Consider the following 22058-nt stretch of genomic DNA (forward strand, 5'->3'; position numbering starts at 1 on the left):
TCACATTAGCAGTTATAGAATACATATAAGATAACTGGACTTAGGAATAATAGATATCAACAATCGATTAATGTCAAAGCATCCTCTTTCCTCACTTCTCTTGTAAGGCATTGCTTGTCTCTGCAATATGGGAGAGCTCTGCCCTGGAGTGTCATTTTAGAAGGATTGTTGACCCCTTCATGTAGTGGGAGATCTTGAGTGTCCTTAAATTACGTCTTTTTGAGGGCCCAGACTAGAGTACATGAGAAAATGGAAGCACCAAGTTAAAGACCACAGATTTCAAAATGCTAATTTTAATGAGAGGGAGAGAGATTGTTAGGGTTTCAAGTAGAGGCCAGTGAAAGTATTTGGATAAAAATCAAAAAATGTAGACATGTTTGAAGGGCAAAGGTTAACTTATAAAATAGATTGAAATGGTAGATGGTGAGAACATAATTAAAGGAGGAAGATTTTTGCAGAGTTCAGGAGGATTTTTTTTTAAGAGGCATTTTTCCTCAAAAGAGTTAAATTTAAGTTGTGTGTGAAACCCTTAATACAGCCCTTGGCACACAGTGAGGGCTTAATAAATGCTAGTTATTGTTATTCTCTGTTTATTCATTCCATAAATACATATTGACCAGTAGTAAAAGCCAGCGTTTTAGGTGCAGATATGCAGTTTACTTGATAATGCTTAGATAACAAGGGTGCTAGATTTACAGATTTTATCTTTGAGAAACATAGGCTGTACAAATGAATGAGTGTTATGCATCAAGCATTTGTAAGGTGTAGTGAAAATAGGAGTAGCAGGAGTAGTAAATCATGTGGCTTAGGACAGGGCACTCACAGTGGAAGGGAGCTAGCATTTGAAAAGATTATAGGCTAAAGATAAATACTTGTTAAAGTTAAATGTATTTTCAAAATCCCATGTTGTGTGCATATGTACAACTTTAAAACAAAAGAACTTGGTGTGACTGAGCACGGTGGCTCATGGCTGTAATCCCTGCACTTTGGGAGGCTGAGGCAGGTGGATTATCTAAGGTCAGGAGTTTGAGATCAGCGTGGCCAACATGGCAAAACCCCGTCTCTGCTAAAAATACAAAAATTAGTTGCGACTAGTAGCGGGTGCCTGTAATCGCAGCTACCCAGGAGGCTGAGGCAGGAGAATCCCTTGAATCTGGGAGGCAGAGGTTGCAGTGAGCCAAGATCGCACCACTGCACTCCAGCCTTTTTTTTTGACAAGAGTAAAACTCCATCTCAAAAAAAAAAAAAAGAAGAAGAACTTGGTGTAGGTGTATCTAGGCCACTTTATTTAACTATATTATAATGAAAAACACAATGGTGGGGCAAAAAAAAAAGACCCAGGAATTTGTCTTGAGAATTAGGAATTCCACTCAGCCCAGTCTCCTCTTCCTATTCTTCCTCTTGAAAGGCAGTCATTATTACTGATTTTTTTTTGTTCAATATCATTCCAGAATTATTCAAAGTGTGTGTGTACCCACTGTATATTTTGGTGTTTGTTTTATTTCTCATACTGCAGGGTTCCATTATAAAGCTTTATCATAATTTATTTAACTAATCCCTTATTTGTGGACACTGAAGTTCTTTCCAGGTACCCTTTAAAAAATTATAGACATTTTCAAACGTATAAAAGTAGAAAGAACAGTATAATGCACATTCTTGCACTAAAAAGACCTTCAATACTTACTTTCACAGTTTGAGTTCCCTGGCGAGCAGACTCTGAGATGGAGACTCAGGCTTATTAGGGAGTACTCTTGGGATCAACACCCAGGGAAAGGAAATAGCTTTGGCCCCAGGTTAAAGTTTGGTTGTGATGAGTCTCAGAGGAGTCTCAGTTGACCCTGGGGGAAGTTCTGAAGATGGGATGACCCTTCAGAGATATCCTGAATTGTGAGGGGGTCTGGCCTTTATATTTCCATATTGATCCATCACTGAATGTGAGCTGTCCCATGGGAAGGGTACATGAGCTTGGATAAGCCATCTCTCTTGGGCTGAGACAATCCTTAGTGGTGCTGATAACCTGAGCCTGTCTGCGGGGAACTCTCTCAGCAGTTAAGTCCTTCTTTCCCGAAGGAAGATTTGGGCACATAGCATCCATCATACTTATGATACTATTTCATCTTCATTCCTTCTTTTTTCTTTTTGAGGCGCAGTTTCACTCTTATTGCCCAGGCTGGAGTGCAATGGCACGATCTCGGCTCACTGCAACCTCCACCTCCCAGGTTCAAGCAGTTCTCCTGCCTCAGCCTCCCTAGTAGCTGGGATTACAGGCATGCCCCACCATGCCCGGCTAATTTTTTATTTTTGATAGAAATGAGGTTTCTCCATGTTGGTCAGGCTGGTCTCAAACTCCCAACCTCAGGTGATCCGCCCACCTCAGCCTCCCAAAGTGCAGGAATTACGGGCGTCAGCCACCGTGCCCGGCCTCACCTTCATTCCTTCTAATGCTTCTGATGCCCATATTCTCTTCCCTCTCCCAGAGCCACTAATCACAGACATCACATGATTTTATCTGTAAACACTGCAGTACTATTTATCTTCTAATGAGTACTATGTTTTGGCAAAATCTTGATTAACCAGAATGCCTGGATAATGAAGCTTTCTGATAAATGGAATTTTGTGGTAAATGAAGACAATATAGGATAGTGAAAAGTGTTTCGTTAGGACCCAGGAGATCTGTGTTTGCCTTTGAGCTCTGAGATCAATTTGCTGTGTGATCTGGAGAGAGTTGCTAACAGACCTAAATATCCACCCAAACATAAAATCCCCAGGATAGTAAGCAGCTATGCTCTCTCCGTTATAGATTGGGAAACCAGGCTATTTTTTTTTTTGTCAATTCTAAAAGCCTTTCTTTTTTAAATGCTTAAATATAAAAAATAAAAGAAGAACAGCAGGAGACAGAGCGCTATTTCATAAACTTTTAAAGTGTCTTGGTTTGGCAAAAGCTCATTGCCTTTTTACCATTCACATAGAACAGTTTTTGTTGAGGTCTCTGGTATCATTTTATGAAAATACTTTCTGAGTTACAGTTTTTTAGAGACCAGATTCCTCTTTAGCATCATTGCTCTCACTTTCCTTCCTCCGCCTCACTATTCTTCCCTCCTACCTCTTTCCTTACCACCCAGTTTGGAAAGCAGTAGTCTTCTTGCCTGTGACCTTACGTGTTTCACCAACCCCCATGACTTATTGTTCTTCCTCTGTAATATCTGCTATTTTTCTTTTAGTACTCTAATTTTAGCTAAGCTTCTTAGCACCCAGACTTATTGCAGTATCATCATTATTTGTTTTCCCCCTCTTTAGTTATTTCTCTGTGTTAATCCAACCTTCATACTATCTCAAAACGTTTGAGCATGTTGCTTCTCTGTGTCGATATCTGCTTTTGGACCATTAAGTCTCTTTACAATGTGGCCCAACTGAAGATCAGTGTGGAACCTTGTATTTTCTCTCATCCCCAAACCTAGGGTTAATAAATTACGGTTAAGCATACAATAATGTATCTTCCATGTTGGAATCTAAATTATTGATACTTCCCTAGGCATCAGTATTGTAATATTAATGCCCATCCTTTACTTAGAAAGCTTTCAGTATTTAAAACTGCTTTTTCTTTTCTTTTATCCTCAAAGTACCTTTGTGCAAAACTTGTATCAGAATCCATGTTGCATCCTGATCACCTTGGTGTGTTGAATATCAAGTCTTATCTATTACATCTTTAAAGTACCTCTCATGTAGTATTATTAGTACTATTTTCACCACACATACCCTTCACCATTTGTTTATTAAAGATGTCCTATGTGGTAGATGCTGTGCTAAGCATCATTTGGTAGTGAGTACACAGAGTGTGCATCTTGTAACCAGGGAGCTTGAAAGAGTAGTGGTGGAGAGTGCTGTTAACAGAGACGCCCCAGAAATAAGTAATGAGAGATTGTGATAAATTTAGGCACCACCATTTCTCTCCTACTGAACTTCAATAGCCTCATTGGTCTTCAGATCCTCAGTTTTATCCCTCTCTATTATATCACAGCTAGAGTATCTTTCTGAAAAGCAATGTCAGATTTAAAACACTTTACCTGCTTCCTTTTGCTGTCAAATTAAAGTCCAAACTCTTGAAAATGTCTTACCAAGAAGCCCCTTGTGATCTGATGCATGTTGGCAGTTGGTTGTTTTTTCACCATTCTGCCTTTTTACTCTAAATGTCAGCCCTACTATTTACTGTTCAGAAAGAACTGAGATTATAATTATACCTCTGGCCCTTTGAACATGTGATTACCTGAGCCTATTCCGGTTAATTCCTACTCATTCTAGTCATCATTTCTTCTAGGAATCCTTGGACCCATTGAAGTCTAGGTTAGGGAATCTGTCTTTTGTGTTTCCGTATGACTTGAGACTTCTCTCGTGCTCTGTGGTAATTGTTTACATGTATGTAAGCCCCACTGGATAGCTGAATTGTCTATTTTATTAATTGTTGTAATACCTATACCTACCATGGTATTGACATGAACTGGAAACCTGAGAAATGCTGCTCTAAAATGTTTACTAATTATTAGGAGTTTGAAATTTTATTTGAAAGCCATTTTAGTTTTGGGATGGAAGTTGGTAGTATTATTTCTAATAAAGTAATACAGAACTAAATTGTCATATTTGCATTGCACAGTTGCACAATTTGAACTGTGTTTGGCAAGCATACACAGTAATACTTTTATACTTTGGCAGAAAGTCAATGAAAGGTATTAACCCGTTGGAAAGTACAACCTTATTGAATATTAAGCGCTGGAAGAAACCTGTAGATGTGTAAGCAGAATGTGAAGAAGTAGCAAAATCTCTGTGTGTGTTTTTTAAAAAATAATCTTTACTGAGCATCTGCCATGTGCTAGGTATGGTACTAGTTGCATTACATATATGGCCTCTTGATCTTTATGACATCTTTCTGAGAGGAGGAGAATATTGTTATCTGTCTTTTACAGATGGGGAAACTGAGACCTCTAGATAACTTTGTCAAGATCACATAGAAGGGCCAGGATTTGAATATAGGTCTTCTGATTGTAGGCCTACTGTTCTTTCAGTTATTATTTTTGTTGCTCTTGTTGACTGGAGTACAGCATTTTAAATTATTTCTATACAGAGTGGAGAAATAGGTGAAATTAGGGGAAATAAAGCAATACCTGAAATTAATCAAAAGAGATGACTGAAATTTTATCTCTAAGACGCCTGTTTCCTTATGATTTGATTTGTTGACTTAGAAATGATTCAGTATTAATTTTAATAACTTGGTGAGAAAAGTAAGCCTCAGAAATGAGTATCATCAAAGACTGCATAATTAGTGACAAAGTGAGAAGTAGAATCTAGAACTACTGATATTTGTTGACTCCAGAGCTTTATCTTTTAAACATTTCAATTGAATGAACAGTCTCTAAATGTAACTTAAGCCAGATTTTGATACAAACATAAATGAAAACTCAATGTTCCTAATATTATTTTGTTTTTAGAAGCATCTAGTCTAAGAACATATCAATTTGTAAGATCATGTTGAAATTTGAAAGCATATGCCCTCAATGTATTAGTTGCAAAATCTGAATATATTATATATATAATATTTTAGAGAAATAGTAAGGTAATTTTATTTTAGAGTTTCTATTAATACCATAACAGATTATTCTAGTCATTTGTTCAATCACTTTTGCTTTTGGCATTTTCCATAAAAATAGAATTTTTTTATCCCAATAAATCCTGTCCTGTGACTTGCTTAATTCCACTTAATATAAAGCTTTTTGGAACGTATTTAACTTTTTTGCTACAATAGGTGATAATGTTGGCAACGTTAAGCATGGATTATTAACTAACACATGGACTGGTTGAATGGTGATGACTGAAAAACTGCATGCTCTGGATTTACATTGCCCTTTTTTCCCCTTAAAAAACTTCCTTGTGTTGGCAGTTTAGTGTGTCTTGGCTCATCCGTTATTCATTTTAAAGAAATTCAAACTTAGATTCCTGTGATCTACCTGATTAAATGGTTAGGTCCTGGCTAATTTGCCCATTTTTGTTTTGTTTTGTTTTGTTTTTGTTTTGATCCATTGCTTAGAACTAGGTTTATGTGGTTGCCAATTTGCTGGTAGTCTTTCCTAGAAGCATTTGATTGGCATACACTGTTCTATCATCATAAGCCATGTTATCCTCTATTTCACATTATTTCATTAGTGCTTCTGGTGGCTTTTCTAAAGTTTCATTTTTATTAGGTTTTTAAGGTATTAGAAAGAAAATGTTTTGCGGCATTTAGTACCCTATATTCCATAGTCCTGAGCCTGTTTACTTTCTCTTTAAGCCAGGGAGTATGTACTGAGTACAAGTTGCCAAGCAGCTAGAGAAATGGTGTTCTTTCCAGATCTCAGCATGTTGTATTCAGTGTTTAGCACTTATTTACTTGAGATAAATCTTTGGTGATATAATTTATTATTTTATTTTATTTTTGAGATGAAGTGTCGCTCTGTCGCCAGGCTGGAGTGCAGGGGCACGATCTCAGCTCACTGCAACCTCTGCCTTCGCGATTCAAGCGATTCTCCTGCCTTAACCTCCCAAGTAGCTGGGACTACAGGTGCCTACCACCATGCCTGGCTAATTTTTGTATTTTTAGCAGAGACGGGGTTTCACCATGTTGGCCAGGATGGTTTCAATTTCTTGACCTCATGATCCACCTGCCCCAGCCTCCCCAAGTATTGGGATTACAGGCGTGAGCCACCACGCCCAGCTAGTGATGTAAGTTAAAACTGAGTGTTGTCACCATGGAAAATTAACTCCTTCCAGATTCTCTTTTTTGAGAAAGTCACCATTGAATATATCATTCAGCCAGGAATATGATATTCCAAATTTATTAAAATTGGTTCTGTGCTTATTTTTCTTTTCTTTTCTGTGGTTTTTTTTTTTTTTTTTTTTTTTTTGAGACAGGGTCTCACTCGGTAACCCAGGCTGGAGTGCAATGGCACAATCTTGGCACACTGTAGCCTCCACCTCCTGGGCTTAGATGATGAGTCTTCCACCTCAGCCTCCCAAGTAACTGGGACTGCAGGAGTGCACCACCATGCCTGGCTAATTTTTGTATTTTTTGTAGAGATGGCTGGTCTTGAACTCCAGAGCTCAAGCAATCCACCTGTCTCTACCTCCCCTCCTGCTCGGATTACAGGCGTGCACCACCAAACCCAGCCTAGTTTTATTTTCTAATGTCAAATAGGAATATGGAAATAATTGTTAGTGTCATGGTAGTTTATGAAACTGTCATGACACAAATAGGGTTTTACTAACAAGAAGTGGACTTCTGATATTTTCTTTAAATGTATACCCCTTGTAGCAAAAGAGATGAAGTTTTTGGGGAAGCAAAGGATTGAAAATTATTGCTTCTAACAACAAAAAAGATGTAATATAGATTTTTTTAGTAAGCATTCCAGTGTCATTCAGTTTTTTACTTGCCTCATTTTCTCTTCCTTCCTTCCTTCCTTCCTTCCTTCCTTCCTTCCTTCCTTCCTTCCTTCCTTCCTTCCTTCCTTCCTTCCTTTCTTCCCTTTCTTCCCTTTCTTCCCTTTCTTTCCTTTCTTTTCCTTTCTTTTCCTTTCTTTTCCTTTCTTTCTTTCTTGACAGAATCTCACTCTGTTGCCCAGGCTGGAGTGCAGTGGCATGATCTTGGCTCACTGCAACCTCTGCCTCCTGGGTTCAAGCGATTCTCCTGCCTCAGCCTTCCGAGTAGCTGGGATTTCAGGCATGTGTCACCATGCCTGGCTAATTTGTGTATTTTCACTAGAAATGGGGTTTCACCAAGTTGGCCAGTCTGGTCTTGTACTCTTGACCTCAAGTGATCTGCCGACCTTGGCCTCCCAAGGTGCTGGGATTACAGATGTGAGCCACTACACCTGGCCATTGCCTCATTTTATCTTTAATGATTATACTTTTTGATTGGCCATCTCTCAGGCTATAGGTGACCCCTAGTATCTAATGAGATCTATCAGAGTCCTCCCTTCTATGCAGCTTTCTTTGACTATTCCAGTCTTCTTTTTCTAACTTCTCTGAACTCCTATTATCTAGTTTTTAACCACAGTTTTTAACCCCTAAATATTGTTTTGCCAATTAGATATTAATTTTGTTATATTAAGGAATACTTCTTCAAATGTGCTCTCCTGCAAGAGGTGCACTCCAGTATGCTCTGGTTAATTGATTAGTATCTCAAATTTAAATCCCTTCACCAGAAACTACATTTTTTTCTTTAATGGAGAAATGAGTTTACGAAGACATTCTTTTCTTCCCTCAAGGTTCAGAGTTTACAACAAAAGACATTCATGACCTTCAGGCATAACAGGTTTGGAGTAAATGTGGTTGAATGGGTTTCTCACTGAGCAAATTTTTTTTGAGACAAAGCTTCATACTTGTTGCCCAGGCTGAAGTGCAATGGTGCAATCTTGGCTCACTGCAACCTCTTCCTCCCGGGTTCAAGCCTCCCAGATAGCTGGGATTACAGGCACCCGCCACCATGTCCGGCTAATTTTTGTATTTTTAGTAGAGATGGGGTTTCACCATGTTGGCCAGGCTGGTCTTGAACTCCTGACTCAGGTGATCCACCCACCCTGGCCTCCCAAAGTGCTGGGATTACAGGCGTGAACCACTGTGCCCGGCCCTGAACAAAGTTTTGAAAATGTTTAGCACAGTGTGAAACAGGACTGAGTTTTTCTTTGGCATTGCTATTTATTACTGTTTTGGAGACCTCATTTGTCATCAGTAGCCTAGCAGAGTGAGAAAGACCACAGGTTCTGAAGTCAGGCTGCCTGGGTTCTGATCTGGGCTCCATCACTTGTCACTTTGTGCCTCGGTGTCTTTGTCTATGAAAAAGGAATGATAATAGTGTTTACCTCCTGATTTGTTGTAAGGATTAGTTGAGTTTATATATGTACTTATATTTATACACACACATACAATGTTCAGAAAAATTTCCGGGACTTGGAAAGTTCTCCATAATTATTGTCTAGTGGTAGTGGTACAGTACAGTCTGTGTGTACCAGACTTTCTGAGAACAGTTTGACCTGTCTTTTTTAATGGAGGCATACAACTTGGGATCCGAAGGTAAGGATTTGTATTTGAGTTTTATGACTTGCTAGTTCCGTGTCCTAGGGCAGGTCATGTTTATGCCTCAGTTTCTAGTCGGCCAACCTCGAAAGGCTGTTTTGAGAATCAAAATGAAATAGTATACATAAAAGTGCTTTGTAAACTGTGAAGTCCTAGGTAAATATGAGGTAATGAAGTCATTGGCCTTTCATTAGTAAATTTTAAAAACTGCAAATGCCTGGGATAAAGACCTGTTTATTATTATTTTGTTGTTTGTTTCTTTTCACAGGTATTGATTGTGTATTATTTTGTAAGCACCTGAATCTAGAGTTATGATAAACTAGTTATTTTTTTGAAAATAATAAATATTTAAGTAGCTGCAATTTACTCCCAGAAATATATGATTATTTTCAAATTGTTGGTTTTATAACAAAAATATATAACATGTTTTTGAGAGAAATGTTGTAATATCTGACAATTTTTGTAACATTTGCAGGTTTGAAAACACAATGGCAGGAAACAGCCTTGTTCTACCCATAGTTCTTTGGGGCCGAAAAGCGCCCACACATTGCATCTCAGCTGTACTTTTAACAGATGATGGGGCCACAATCGTAACAGGATGCCACGATGGACAAATATGTCTCTGGGATCTTTCAGTAGAACTGGAAGTGAGTATTTGAAATGCCTATTGTACATTTTAGATATAAAAATCTACTTATTAGAAGATAATATAGTCCCCGAATGATACTTTTGGGCCCACAATAGATTTTTCTGAAAAATGTGTTTTGACTAAAACTAGTAGAATACAGATTCATTATTTACACCATTCATCAGAGTTGACCTCTGAGGACTTTTGGCCATTTTTCAATTGTAATATCTACCCTAAGTGACTTACTGTTTGTTACATTTAAGATTTTTCAAATGATTATGACCCATACTGAAGGAGGTTTTCCAAAGAGGTTTTAGAAAATTTAAAACACTTAAACCTTCTATGGTAAATCTTTGAAAAGGGCAAAACTTTTTACAAAGTATAGGTTTTGTTGTATTGATTTTTGAAATGACTGTGCCTTTATTGTCATTCCTTGCTACTATGGAGTGCTTAGCATGCTCTGCTTCCAGGGCTCTCAGCGGACACAGCAAGGGAAATAGGAGTTGGGGACACACACACACACGTTCACACTGATACATCTAATTCCAATATAACACCACAGCATTTATCCTACTTTTCTCCTTTCCATATTTGTAACTCCTTTCTCTGACAACTCTTTCCAGGAATTTGTTGTCAAGGGAAAAAGAGAAAATGGAGTGGTAACTGGTGTGGAATGTGGGGTCAAGAAAGGTGATTTTTTAAATTAATTTTTTTGGATAATAGCCTTATTGGGATATAATTCACATACTACACAATTAATCTGTTTCAAATGCACGTTTTGATGTTTCTTAGTGTGTTCATAAAGTTGTACAGCCATTACCAAGGTCAATTTTAGAACATTTTCATCACTTCCAAAACAAACCCTGTACCCTTTAAATGTCCCTCCTGGGCCAGGCATGGTGACTCACGCCTGTAATCCCAGCACTTTGGGAGGCTGAGGCGGATAGATTGCTTGAGTCCAGGAGTTTGAGACCAGCCTGGGCAAAATGGTGAAACCCCATCTCTACTGAAAATACGAAAAACTAGCCGGGCGTGGTGATGCATACCTGTAGTCTCAGCTACTCCAGAGGCTGAGGTGAGCCCAGACGGTCAAGGCTACTTGCACCACTGCACTCCAGCCTGGGCAATGGGAGTGAGACCCTGTCTCTAAAAAAAAAATGACTTCTAATACTCATTCTCCCTAGACCACCACTAATCTACTTTCTGTCACTAATGTCGTGTTTATTCTGGACATTTAATATAAATGGAATCATATAACCATAACATGTGTTTTTTTATGACTGGCTTTTATCATGGAGCTTAATGTTTTCAAGGTTCACCCACATCGTAGCATGTATCAGTACTTTATTTCTTTTTATGGCCAAATGATTTTTCATGTTATAAGTATACCACACTTGATTTGTTCATTTGTCAGTGGGTGAACATTTGGATTGTTTCTATTTTTGTCCCTTATGAGTAATGCTTCTATGAGTATTACACATTTGTGTATGAGTGTTTGTGTGGACACATGTTTTCAGTGCACTTAGGTAAACACCCGAGCGTGGAATTGTGGGATCATATGGTAGGTAACTCTATGTTTAACTGGTTATTTAAGGAACTGCCAGACTGTTTTCCAAAGTAACTGAATCATTTTGCATTCCCATCAGCAGTGCATGAGGGTTCCAGGTTTTCCACATCCTTGTCAATCAATAGCTGTTCTCTTTTTGATTCTAGCCCTAATTTTGTGTATGAAGTGGTATCTCGTGGTTTTGGTTTGAATTTGCCTGATGGCTAATGAGATGTTGAGCTTCTTTTCATGTTCTCATTGGCCATTTGTATCTCTTCTCTGGCAAACCATCTATTCAGAATCTTTGCCCATTAGAAAAATTTTTAACTTAAAATTTTTTCCTTTGCCCATTTTAAAATTGGGTTATTTGTCTTTTTATTATTGAATCATAAAAATTCTTCATATATTCTAGATAGAAATTCCTTAACAGATGTAAGATTTACAGTTATTTTCTCCCATTTTATCGATTGTTTTTTCACTTTCTTGATTGTGTTCTTTGAAGCACAAAATATTTTAAGTTTGATAAAGTTCAGTTTATCTCCTTTTCCTTTGTTTGCCTATGTTTTTGTTGTCGTATCTAAGAAACCATTGCTAAATCTAAGGTCATGAAGATTTATCCCTGTGTTTTTTTCTAAGAATTTTATATACTAGTTTTACCTCTTACATTTAGGTCTTCGATCCGTATTAGTTAATTTTTCTGTTAATTAACTAATATACTAATTCTGTTAACTAATTAACTAATTAATATTAGTTAGTTAATTTCTTGACTTCATTCTTTTGCGTGTGGCTATCAAATTATCCTAGCATTATTTGTCAGAAGGACTACTTGTTCTCCATTGAATGCTATTGGACTGTTAAGAAAAATCAATTGACCATAAGTGTCATGGGTTTCTATCTGGACTCTCAATTCTATTTTATGGTTCTGTGTGTGTGTTCTTGTCCATATCCTCTAGATGTCTGTACTCACTGTCCTAATTACTGTTGTTTTAGATACCCACTGTCTTAATTACTATTTGATATTAAGTTTTGAAATCCAGATATGTGAGTCCTCCAGTATTGCTCTTCTTTTTCAAGATTGTTTCGGTGGCATCCCTTGAATTTCCATATGAATTTTAGAATTAGCTTGTCAATTTCTACAAACAAGTCAGTTGGGGCTTTAATAGGGAATATGTTGACTCAGCAGATCAGTTTGGAGAGTATTGCTATTTTAACAGTATCCAGTTTTGCTGACCCACGAACATTGAATACATTTCATTTATTTAGATCTTTAGTTTTTTTACAGCGATATTTTGTAGTTTTCAGAATATAAGGTTTGTATTACTTTTATTAAATTTATTTCAAATAATTTTATATTTTGAATCTATTAGATATAGAATTGTTCAATTTATTCTCTTTTCAGATTTTTCATTGCTGGTGTATAGAAATACATTTGAGTTTGTTTGTTCATCTTGTATCTTATAACCTTATTGGACTTATTACTTCTAATAGTTTTTAGTGGATCCTTTAGGAATTTCTGCATACAAGATAATGTCATTCTTGAATAGAGATAGTTCTAGGTTTTGCTTTCCAATAGGGATGCCTTTTATTTCATTTTTTTGCCTAACATTCCTGGATGACACCTCCATAACAATGTTGAATAGAAGTGACAAGAGTGGACATCCTTGTTTCGTTCCTAATCTTAGCAGAGGGAGAACATCTAGTCTTTCACTTTTATTTTTATTATTTTTATTTTTTTGTTGAGATAAGGTCTCACTCTCTTGCCCAGGCTGGGGTGCAATGATAGCTTACTGCAGCCTTGATCTCCCAGGTTCAAGTGATCCTCCTGCCTCAGCCTCTTGAGTAGCTGGGTCTACAGGCACACACCACTACACCCAGCTATTACTGTATTGGGACCTATCTCTCTTGTTAGCTCTAATAATGTTTGCTTTATATATCTGGGTGCTCTGGTGCTGGGTGCATATATATTTAAAATTGTTATACCCTCTTGCTGAATTGACTCCTTTGTCATTATATAGTGACCTTCTTTGTCTCTTCTTATAGTTTTTGTCTTGAAGTCCTATTTTGTCTGATATAAGTGTATCTACTCCTGCTTTTCTTTGGTTTCCATTGGCATGGAATATATTTTTTCATTTTATTTTCAGTCTATGTGTGTTTTTATAGGTGAAGTGTGTTTCTTGTGGGCAAGAGATCATTGGGTCTTGTTTTTTCATCCATTCAGCCACTCTGTCTTTTGATCGGAGAGGTTAGTCCATTTACATTCAGTGTTATTATTGGTAAGTCCTTATTATTTTTGCTAAGTAAGGACTTATTTCTGCTATTTTGTATTTTGCTTTCTTGTTTTTGTTCTTTATTTCCTTCAGGTCTTCCTTTTCAGTGATGGTGATTTACTCTGGTGATACGATTTATTTTCTTGCTTTTTATTTTTTGTGTATCCATTGTATGTTTTTTGATTTGAGATTACCATGAGGCTTGCAGATACTATCTTATAACCCATTATTTTAAGCTGATAATAACTTAACACTATTTGCATAAAAACAAACAAACAAGGACAACTGATAAAGACTCTACACCTTAACTTCCTCCCTTGCTTTTTAACTTTTTTTTTTTGGGGGGGGGGAGACAGGGTCCCACTGTCACCCAAGCTGGAGTGTAGTGGCATGACCTTGGCTCACTGCAACCTTGTCTTCCTGGGCTCAAGCAGTCCTGCCACCTCAGCCTCCCGAGTATCTGGGACTACAGGTCCATGTCACTATGTCCGGCTAAGTGCTGGAATTACAGGCATGAGCCAGGGGCCTGGCAGCTTTTTAACTTTTTATTGTTACTACTTATATCTTATTGTACTGTCTTGTGTCTTGAAACATTGTGGTTATTTTTGATTGTTTCATTTACTCTTTCTACTTAAGAGTAGTTTACACAACATAGTTACAGTGTTGCAATATTCTGTGTTTTTTCTGTGTACTTACTATTACTGGTGAGTTTGTACCTTCAGATGCTCACTGACATCCTTTTCTTTCTGACTGAAGTACTCCCTTTAGCATTTCTTGTAGGATAGGTCTAGGATTGATGAAATCCCTCAGCTTTTGTTTGTCTAGAAAGTCTTTATTTCTCTTTCATGCTTGAGGGATGTTTTTGCTGGATTTACTATTCTTTCCTTTGGTACTTTAAATATGTCATGCCACTCTCCCCTGGCCTGTAACATTTCCACTGAAAAGTCTGGTTCCAGACGTGTTGGAGCTCCATTGTTTGTTTGTTTTAAGACAGAGTCTTTCTCTGTTGCCCAGGCTGAAGTGCAGTGGTGTGATCACAACTTACTGCAACCTCTGCCTCCTGGGTTCCAGCAATTCCTGTGCCTCAACCTCCCAAGTAGCTGGCACTACAGATATGTGCCACCACACCTGGCTAATTTTTGTATTTTTAGTAGAGATGGGGTTTTGCCATTTTGCCCACGCTGGTCTCAAACTCCTAGCCTCAAGTGATTCATCTACCTTGGGCCTCACAGGGTGCTGGGATTTTAGGCATGAGCCACTGTGCCTGGCCCAGTGTATGTTGTGTTTTTTCTCTTGTTGCTTTAAGGATTCTTTCTTTATCCTTGACCTCTGGGAGTTTGATTATTAAATACCATGAGGTAGTCATCTTTGGGTTAAATTTGCTTGGTGTTCTATAAGTACTTGGATATTTATATCTTTCTCTAGATTTGGGAATTTCTCTAGATTTGGGAATTTGGGAATTCTTTGTTTTTATTCCTTTGTGTAAACTTTCTACCCCTATCTCCTTCTCTTCCTCCTCTTTATGACCAGTAACTCATAGATTTGCCCTTTTGAAGCTATTTTTCTAGATCCTGTAGGCATGCTTCATTCCTTTTTAGTCTTTTTTCTTTTGTTTCCTTTGTGTGTTTTCAAATAGGCCATCTTCAAGCTCACTATTTCTTTTCTCTGCTTGATCAATTCTGCTATTAGAAGACTCTGATATGGCTGGGCGTAGTGGCTCACTCCCATAATTCCAGCACTTTGGGAGGCCGAGACAGGTGGATCACAAGGTCAGGAGATTGAGACCATCCTGGCTAACATGGTGAAAACCCGTCTCTACTAAAAATACAAATGGCATGGCAGCGTGTGCCTGTAGTCCCAGCTACTTGGGAGGCTGAGGCAGGAGAATAGCGTGAACCCAGGAGGCGGAGCTTGCAGTGAACCGAGATAGCACCACCGCACTCCAGCCTGGGTGACAGAGCGAGACTCCGTCTCAAAAAAAAAGACTCTGATATATTCTTCAGTATGCCAATTGCATTTTCAACTTCAGAATTTCTGCCAGATTCTTTTTTATTATTTCAATCTCTTTCTTAAATTTATGTGATAGAACTCTGAATTCTTTCTCTGTGTTATCTTGAATTTCTTTTGAGTTTTCTCAAAACAGAATTCAAACCCTATTTTGAATTATCTGTCTGAATGGTCACATATTTGTTTCTCCAGGATTGGTCCCTGTCACCTTATTTCATTCATTTGGTGAAGTCATGTTTTCCTGGATTGTCTTAATATTTGTTGATGTTTGTCTTGTCTGGCCATGGAAGAATTAAGTATTTATTTTATTCTTCACTGTCTGGACTTGTTTGTACCTGTCCTTCTTGGGAAGGCTTTCCAGATATTCGAAAGGACTTGGGTGTTGTGTTCTAAGCTGTATCTGCTTTCAGGGAGCCCCAAGCCCAGTAACACTGTGGTTTTTTTTTTTGAGATGGAGTCTCACTCTGTCGCCCAGGCTGGAGTGCAGTGGAGCGATGTTGGCTCACTGCAACCTCTGCCTCCCGGGTTCAAGTGATCCTCCTGCCTCAGCCTTCTGAGTAGCTGGGAATACAGGTGTCCACCACCATGCCTGGCTAATTTTTGTATTTTTGGTAGAGATGAGGTTTCACCATGTTGGTCACGCTGGTCTTGAACTCCTGACCTCATGATCTGCCCACCTCAGCCTCCTAAAGTGCTGGGATCACAGACGTGAGCCACTGCGCCCGGCAGCACTGTGGTTCTTGCAGACTCGTACAGATACCGCCTTGATGGTCTTGGACAAGATTCAGGACAATTCTCTGGCTTACCAGGCAGAGGCTGTTCTCTTTTCATCCTTTCCCCCAAACAAATGGAGTCTCTCTCTCTGTTTTGAACCACTTGGACCAGGGGGTGGAATGACACAAGCAACCCTGTGGCCACCTTCACTAGTACTGTGCTGGGTCAGCCCTGAAGCCAGCATAGCACTAGGTTTTGCTTAAGGCCTGTTGTAACCACTCCCGACTACTGCCTTTATTTGTTTAAGGCCCTGGGTCTCTACAGTCAGCCAGTAGCGAAGCCAGCCAGGCCTGTGTCCTTCCTTTCAGGGCTAGAAGTTCTCGCAGGTAGCTCCAGCAGTGCTGTGCAAGAGCCAGGGGCTAGAATAAAAAACCTTAGCAGTCTACCTATTCTATTGCACTGTGGCTAAGCTGGCACTCAAATAAAAGATTAATTTTTAAGTTCGGTACTTAAACTAGCATATTTTTGCATTTCTAGATTAATCCTCGAGCACTTTTGTTTGGTCATACAGCGTCAATCACTTGTTTGTCGAAAGCTTGTGCTTCCAGTGACAAACAGTATATTGTGAGTGCATCTGAAAGTGGGTAAGTATTTTCTCATTTGCCTGTTTTTCTCGTGAGTCTTTATAACTAGCACTATAATAACTAATTATAAAAAAAAAACTAGTATTTTTTTTTTCTTTTAGAATATCTCCTAAATAAATGCTTTTTATTGTCTAAAGGTAGATATTGAAAATCTGATTTTAGGGATGTAAATTTTACCTGTGTTAATGATTTTATAATATTTGATTGTAATTTATGATTATGTCCTTCAGTTTGCTTTTGAGGAACTCAGAATACTATAAAAGTTAAAGCACGATCATTCATCTCCATGTTGTTTTTACTGAGTTGCCAGACAACTTTGAGATTTCCTTTTAAAAACCTAAATGATGCTAGACTAGCATAAATTTTGAAGATGATGCCATGAAAAAGTTCATGAAATTATATGGATATGTATTAACACACTAACATAACTATTTGTGTTCCAGAGTCTCAGAATGCAGCTCACCTTAGAGAGGCAGGTCATTGCACAGTAATTGTAGGGCCCAATGTTATTAAATGTTTAAAAAGATTTTAAAAAAGTTTTAAAAACATTTTTTGGTGCTTAGAAAATTATATATATTTACACAATATGCTATTGAAGAAAGTTGGGGAACTTGAAGAGAATTATATAAGAAATTGTTGCTATGTGTGGTGGCTCACTCCTGTAATCCTAACACTTTGGGAGGCTGAGATGGGCGGATCACTTGAGCACAGAAGTTTGAGACCAGCCTGAGCAACATGTCAAAACCCTGTCTCTACAAGAAATACAAGAGCTATCCGGGCACGATGGTGTGCACCTGTAGTCTGAGCTACTCAGGAGGCTGAGGTGATAGGATCACCTGAACCCAGGAGATTGAGGCTATAGTGAGCTATGATTGTTGCACTGCATTCCAGCCTGGGTGACACAGTGAGACCCTGTCTCAAAAAAGCAAAACAAAACAGAAGTTGTTCTCCCCACTGAAGAGAACCTTGTATAATTCATTGGAACAAAAAGAAGCAGCATAAGCTAAAAATATAATAGCTGTTGATGAATTAAAGGATAATTCCCATTAGAATGTATATTCTAAATTGAATGTTCTTTGAAAAATTGTCTTCTATAATACCATGTGAGATATAGAAAGTGGTATCTTAAAGAAAACCCTAATAATATCAGAATCATTGCATTTTATTAGTTTTTTTCTGTTAAATGTATTTCTTCAATGGACAAGGCATGTTGACATTTCTAATTTTCAATGTTATATCTTTCAATCTTATATCTAGTTTTTTTGTATGCATTCAGTAAAATTATAATAAATACAGCATGAAAACTGGAAGCTTGTATTTTATTTGTAAAAGTTTGGAATTCACTTGACTTTAACTTTTGTTTTTTGCAGTTTGAAATTCTCTAGCTACCTGGATGACAAATATAAAATCTCAGTAGTTTAAATTGGAATTTTATTTCTTGTTTTTGTCACTTGTCCCTCATGTGTCACTTGAGGCCTCTACTCTGCTTCACTGTTATCCTTACTTTGAGGTTCAGAGTGAGGGAGCAACCTCTGTGTGAAGCAGCCAGTCTCTGGAACAGAGCTCTGGAAAGCCTTGCATTGGTTCTGGCCAGAACTACTTACAAGACTTCACTAACCACAGGGGAACCAGGAAATGCAGTCTTATTATGGGCCTAGAAAGGATGTGGAATGTGGTGGGGGGTGGGCAGTTTGGAAGGGGTGTTAGGAGGGTGGGAGGGAGGACTGGAAATTTTGATGAACAACAGTAGTGACTATGCTACTTTTTCTGATATATATTAGTTTTAATGGAAGATTAATTTTAAATCACTGTGACAAAGTTGAATGGTGCTTTAAAAAGTCACATTCAAAGCTGACCATTATTTTGTGTTATAGAGAGATGTGCCTCTGGGATGTAAGTGATGGCAGATGTATTGAATTTACAAAATTAGCTTGCACACATACTGGCATACAGGTTAGTATCTATTTCTGTGACTCTAAGCACAAACTATTATAAGTATATAATTTAAAATATTTTTAAAACATTGAGCCTATATTTTTAGATGAAAAATGGTGGGTAGTAGTAATAGGACGAGTAAACTAGAATTGAAGTGGTAAAAGTATTCCTCATAAGATGGTACCGTTGGGAAGGGTAAGAAAGGAGAGGAGACTAATGGGCAAGCAAATTGCTGCTGCTTCTGCTGTTCTGGGCTACCTTGGTTACCCAAGTGAGAGCCCCTTCACTAATTGGGAAAATGCTCTTGATCCTAAATAATGGAATTCTTCCTGGCAAAAGCCTTTGTGATTCCACTTGTGATTGACACAAATTGACCTACTTTTTGGACCGTATCTTTTTTATTGCTCGTGCAGTTGGTCCTTGAACATGTATTTTGAAAACTTTCCAACTCTTCAGAAGACATGACCGTTTCATATGCCTGTCTTAATATGTATAGCGTTACACAGGAATTTGTAGTTTCTGATTTACATTCCTGGTATTTGTTTTTACTTTTTCATAGCTGTCTAATTCTCTGTACTTCAGTTTACTAATTGTTTACTGTGTTGAGTGTTGGGAAAATTATGAATTATATTAAAAATATGATCAATTATGGTTTCAATGGGAAAGGAAGAGAAGGTAACTCACATTTATTGAGCAGATACGGTGTAGGCATTTCTTGTATTGTGTTTGATTTAGTCCTCCTGACACGCTTACATATTAAATAGGAGTATGTCATTTTACATGTAAGGAAGCTGAGGCCCTGATTGTGTTTGAACATCAATCATCCTTCTAAATTGTATTTGCATAACTAGTAATTATAAGCCTATATTTCCCTATTTCTACTAATTTAAAATTCGTGTTATTTTTGTGACCCACCTGAGTTTCCCTTTTGATGTGATTTGTAAAGCTGATTTTATTCAGGTGTTTTATTAATTTATTCAACAGTTCTGTTTTAGATGCTAGAGGGGGATAAAAACAATTATCATGAATTCTGTTTCAAAATAGTTCAAAAGGGAGGATAAGATGTTAGGAAAATAATTTTTGTTAGCTATTTAAAAATATTAGTATAACTTAATATATATGTGTGCACATACACCCATATAATATATACCATTTGGTAAATATCTAAAATTCTTACTGAAGAAGTTGAGCTTTAGGAGAATATTGTAGTAACCTTGATGAATGCATATTAATCAAGTATATAAATTAAAGGAGAACACTCAGAAATCTTTTTCCTTTTGGCATGAATGTAGTTCTACCAGTTCTCTGTTGGGAATCAGCGAGAAGGAAGGCTTTTATGCCACGGACATTACCCTGAAATCCTTGTTGTGGATGCTACCAGCCTTGAAGTATTATACTCCTTAGTATCAAAGATATCACCAGACTGGATTAGCTCCATGAGTATTATTCGATCCCACCGAACACAAGGTCAGTGTATTATGCCTCTTAGGAGCTTTAGTACCATGACTTAATGTTTAGTTTGCTATAACATTCTACAATTTATTGTAAATTAATACTTTGAGATATATTCTTCTATTTAATAAATAACTACACCAATAATTTATGGTCTGTTTCCTCCTTCATAAAGAAATCTTTGATTGAATGAAGGCTTAATTGTTGGCTTATCTCCATTCCATGATGTATAGATCACCAGCTTTTGCGTGATTATCTGAAGTGGAGGAAGAATATCTTAACCTTTGGGGGTATAGTTTTACCTTTGAGAGGAACTGTAGTTTTACCTGTATTTTTCTGGAGCCTGGTTCTGTCACTTGCTTACGAGGCATAGGAGATGTTTCCATTTCAAATGGAGATAGTGAAAAAGGAGAGATTATACACAGTTAAATTTAATGAAAGTCCCTGGAAGGGGCTGATATGTACTTGATGCTCAATAAATATTGCTATCTTTTCTTCATTTTTGTTGAAACCTCTCAATAACAACCATGAAAGCAAAAGTAAAGTTGTCAGGAAAAGAGCAGTAGTTAATGCAGAACATTGAATGTCTACTTTTGTAAGCCTTTTAAGGAGCATTCTTTTACTTTCAAATGGCTTCATAGTTATGTGCTTCCTATAGAGGCTGGTCAATAACCACCACTACTACCACCAGTATCACCAGCACCATCACCATGAGGACTTTTATTTACTGTGTGTTTACAGTACCAAGCAGAATGCTAAGCATTTACATATGATCAATTCTCACAATAGTGGGATAGGTACTGTTAATATTCATCGTATAGATGGGGAGAATGATGAGGGTTAGGGTGATGTCGTCTTTGCTAAAGGACCCTGGAGTAGTTACTTTAACCATTGTGTTACACTGTGTCCCGTTAGTGAATTGCCTTCAACTTTATAGGAGCTTTCCATTTGTAACCTCTTAGGGTTGGAAAATCAGCACATAGCTTTTTATTCAGTAGTCATTCAGCAAATATTTATTGAATGCCTACGATCTTCCAGGTGCAAGGGATTGAAATATTAATACTTATGGGAGTCAAATTCTAGTGAAGGACAATGATATATAAACAAATAACAGTTTAGAGTGCAAAGTGTACAAGATGGAAAAATAGTGTGGAGAGGATGGCTGATTGTGAGGCTGACTGAGGGCAGTAGACGGCTGTCCAGATCAGATGAAGTCTGATCTAGGATTTGGAAGATGAGGAAGAGTTTAGCAGACATATGATCAGGATGTTTCTGGCAGAGGAGATAGTCTGTAGGTACAAAAGCATTAAAATTATGATAGGTGTATGTGTGAAACTATAGACTATCTTTTTCTGGGGCAAGAAGCATGAGGGAAGGAGTGGCAGGATATGAGGCTGAAAGAGGTGGCAGGAGACAGGTCTTGAAATCCCTGTGTATCAGCTAGGGAATTCACCTTGTGGATCATGGGTTGGCAAACTTGTACTATAAAGGGCCAGATATGAAATATTTTAGGCTCTGCAGGCCGTATGGTCCATGTTTCAACGACTCAACTCTGCTAGTGTAGCACAAAAGCAGCCACAGACAATACATTAGTGAATGAACCTGGCTGTGTTCCGATAAAATTTTATTTACCAAAACAGCCAGTGGGCTGGAGTTGACTCATGAGCTGTAGCTTGCAGGCTCTCACTGTAGGTGATGGGCAGTCTCTGAAGGGACTTATGCTTTAAGCTTCAAAGATGGGAGCAAATTAGGAGGTTAGTAGCCCAGCT

General features: G+C 37.8%; 1 protein-coding gene across 5 annotated transcripts in view; it reads left to right on the forward strand.

Annotated features, from left to right (window-relative positions):
• WDR7 (WD repeat domain 7) overlaps window positions 1-22058 on the forward strand; it is a 405254-nt gene that overhangs the window by 27579 nt on the left and 355617 nt on the right. For all 5 annotated transcript variants that reach the window (XM_009192785.4, XM_009192787.4, XM_003914404.3 and 2 more), the window contains exons 2-5: window positions 9572-9743; window positions 16796-16902; window positions 18777-18855; window positions 20130-20304. In XM_009192785.4, coding sequence (XP_009191049.1) covers window positions 9585-9743; window positions 16796-16902; window positions 18777-18855; window positions 20130-20304 — 520 coding nt within the window. In that variant the 5' untranslated portion in view covers window positions 9572-9584. The remainder of the gene's footprint in view (window positions 1-9571; window positions 9744-16795; window positions 16903-18776; window positions 18856-20129; window positions 20305-22058) is intronic.

Source organism: Papio anubis, chromosome 19, assembly GCF_008728515.1.
Source record: "Papio anubis isolate 15944 chromosome 19, Panubis1.0, whole genome shotgun sequence".
NCBI lineage: Eukaryota > Metazoa > Chordata > Mammalia > Primates > Cercopithecidae > Papio > Papio anubis.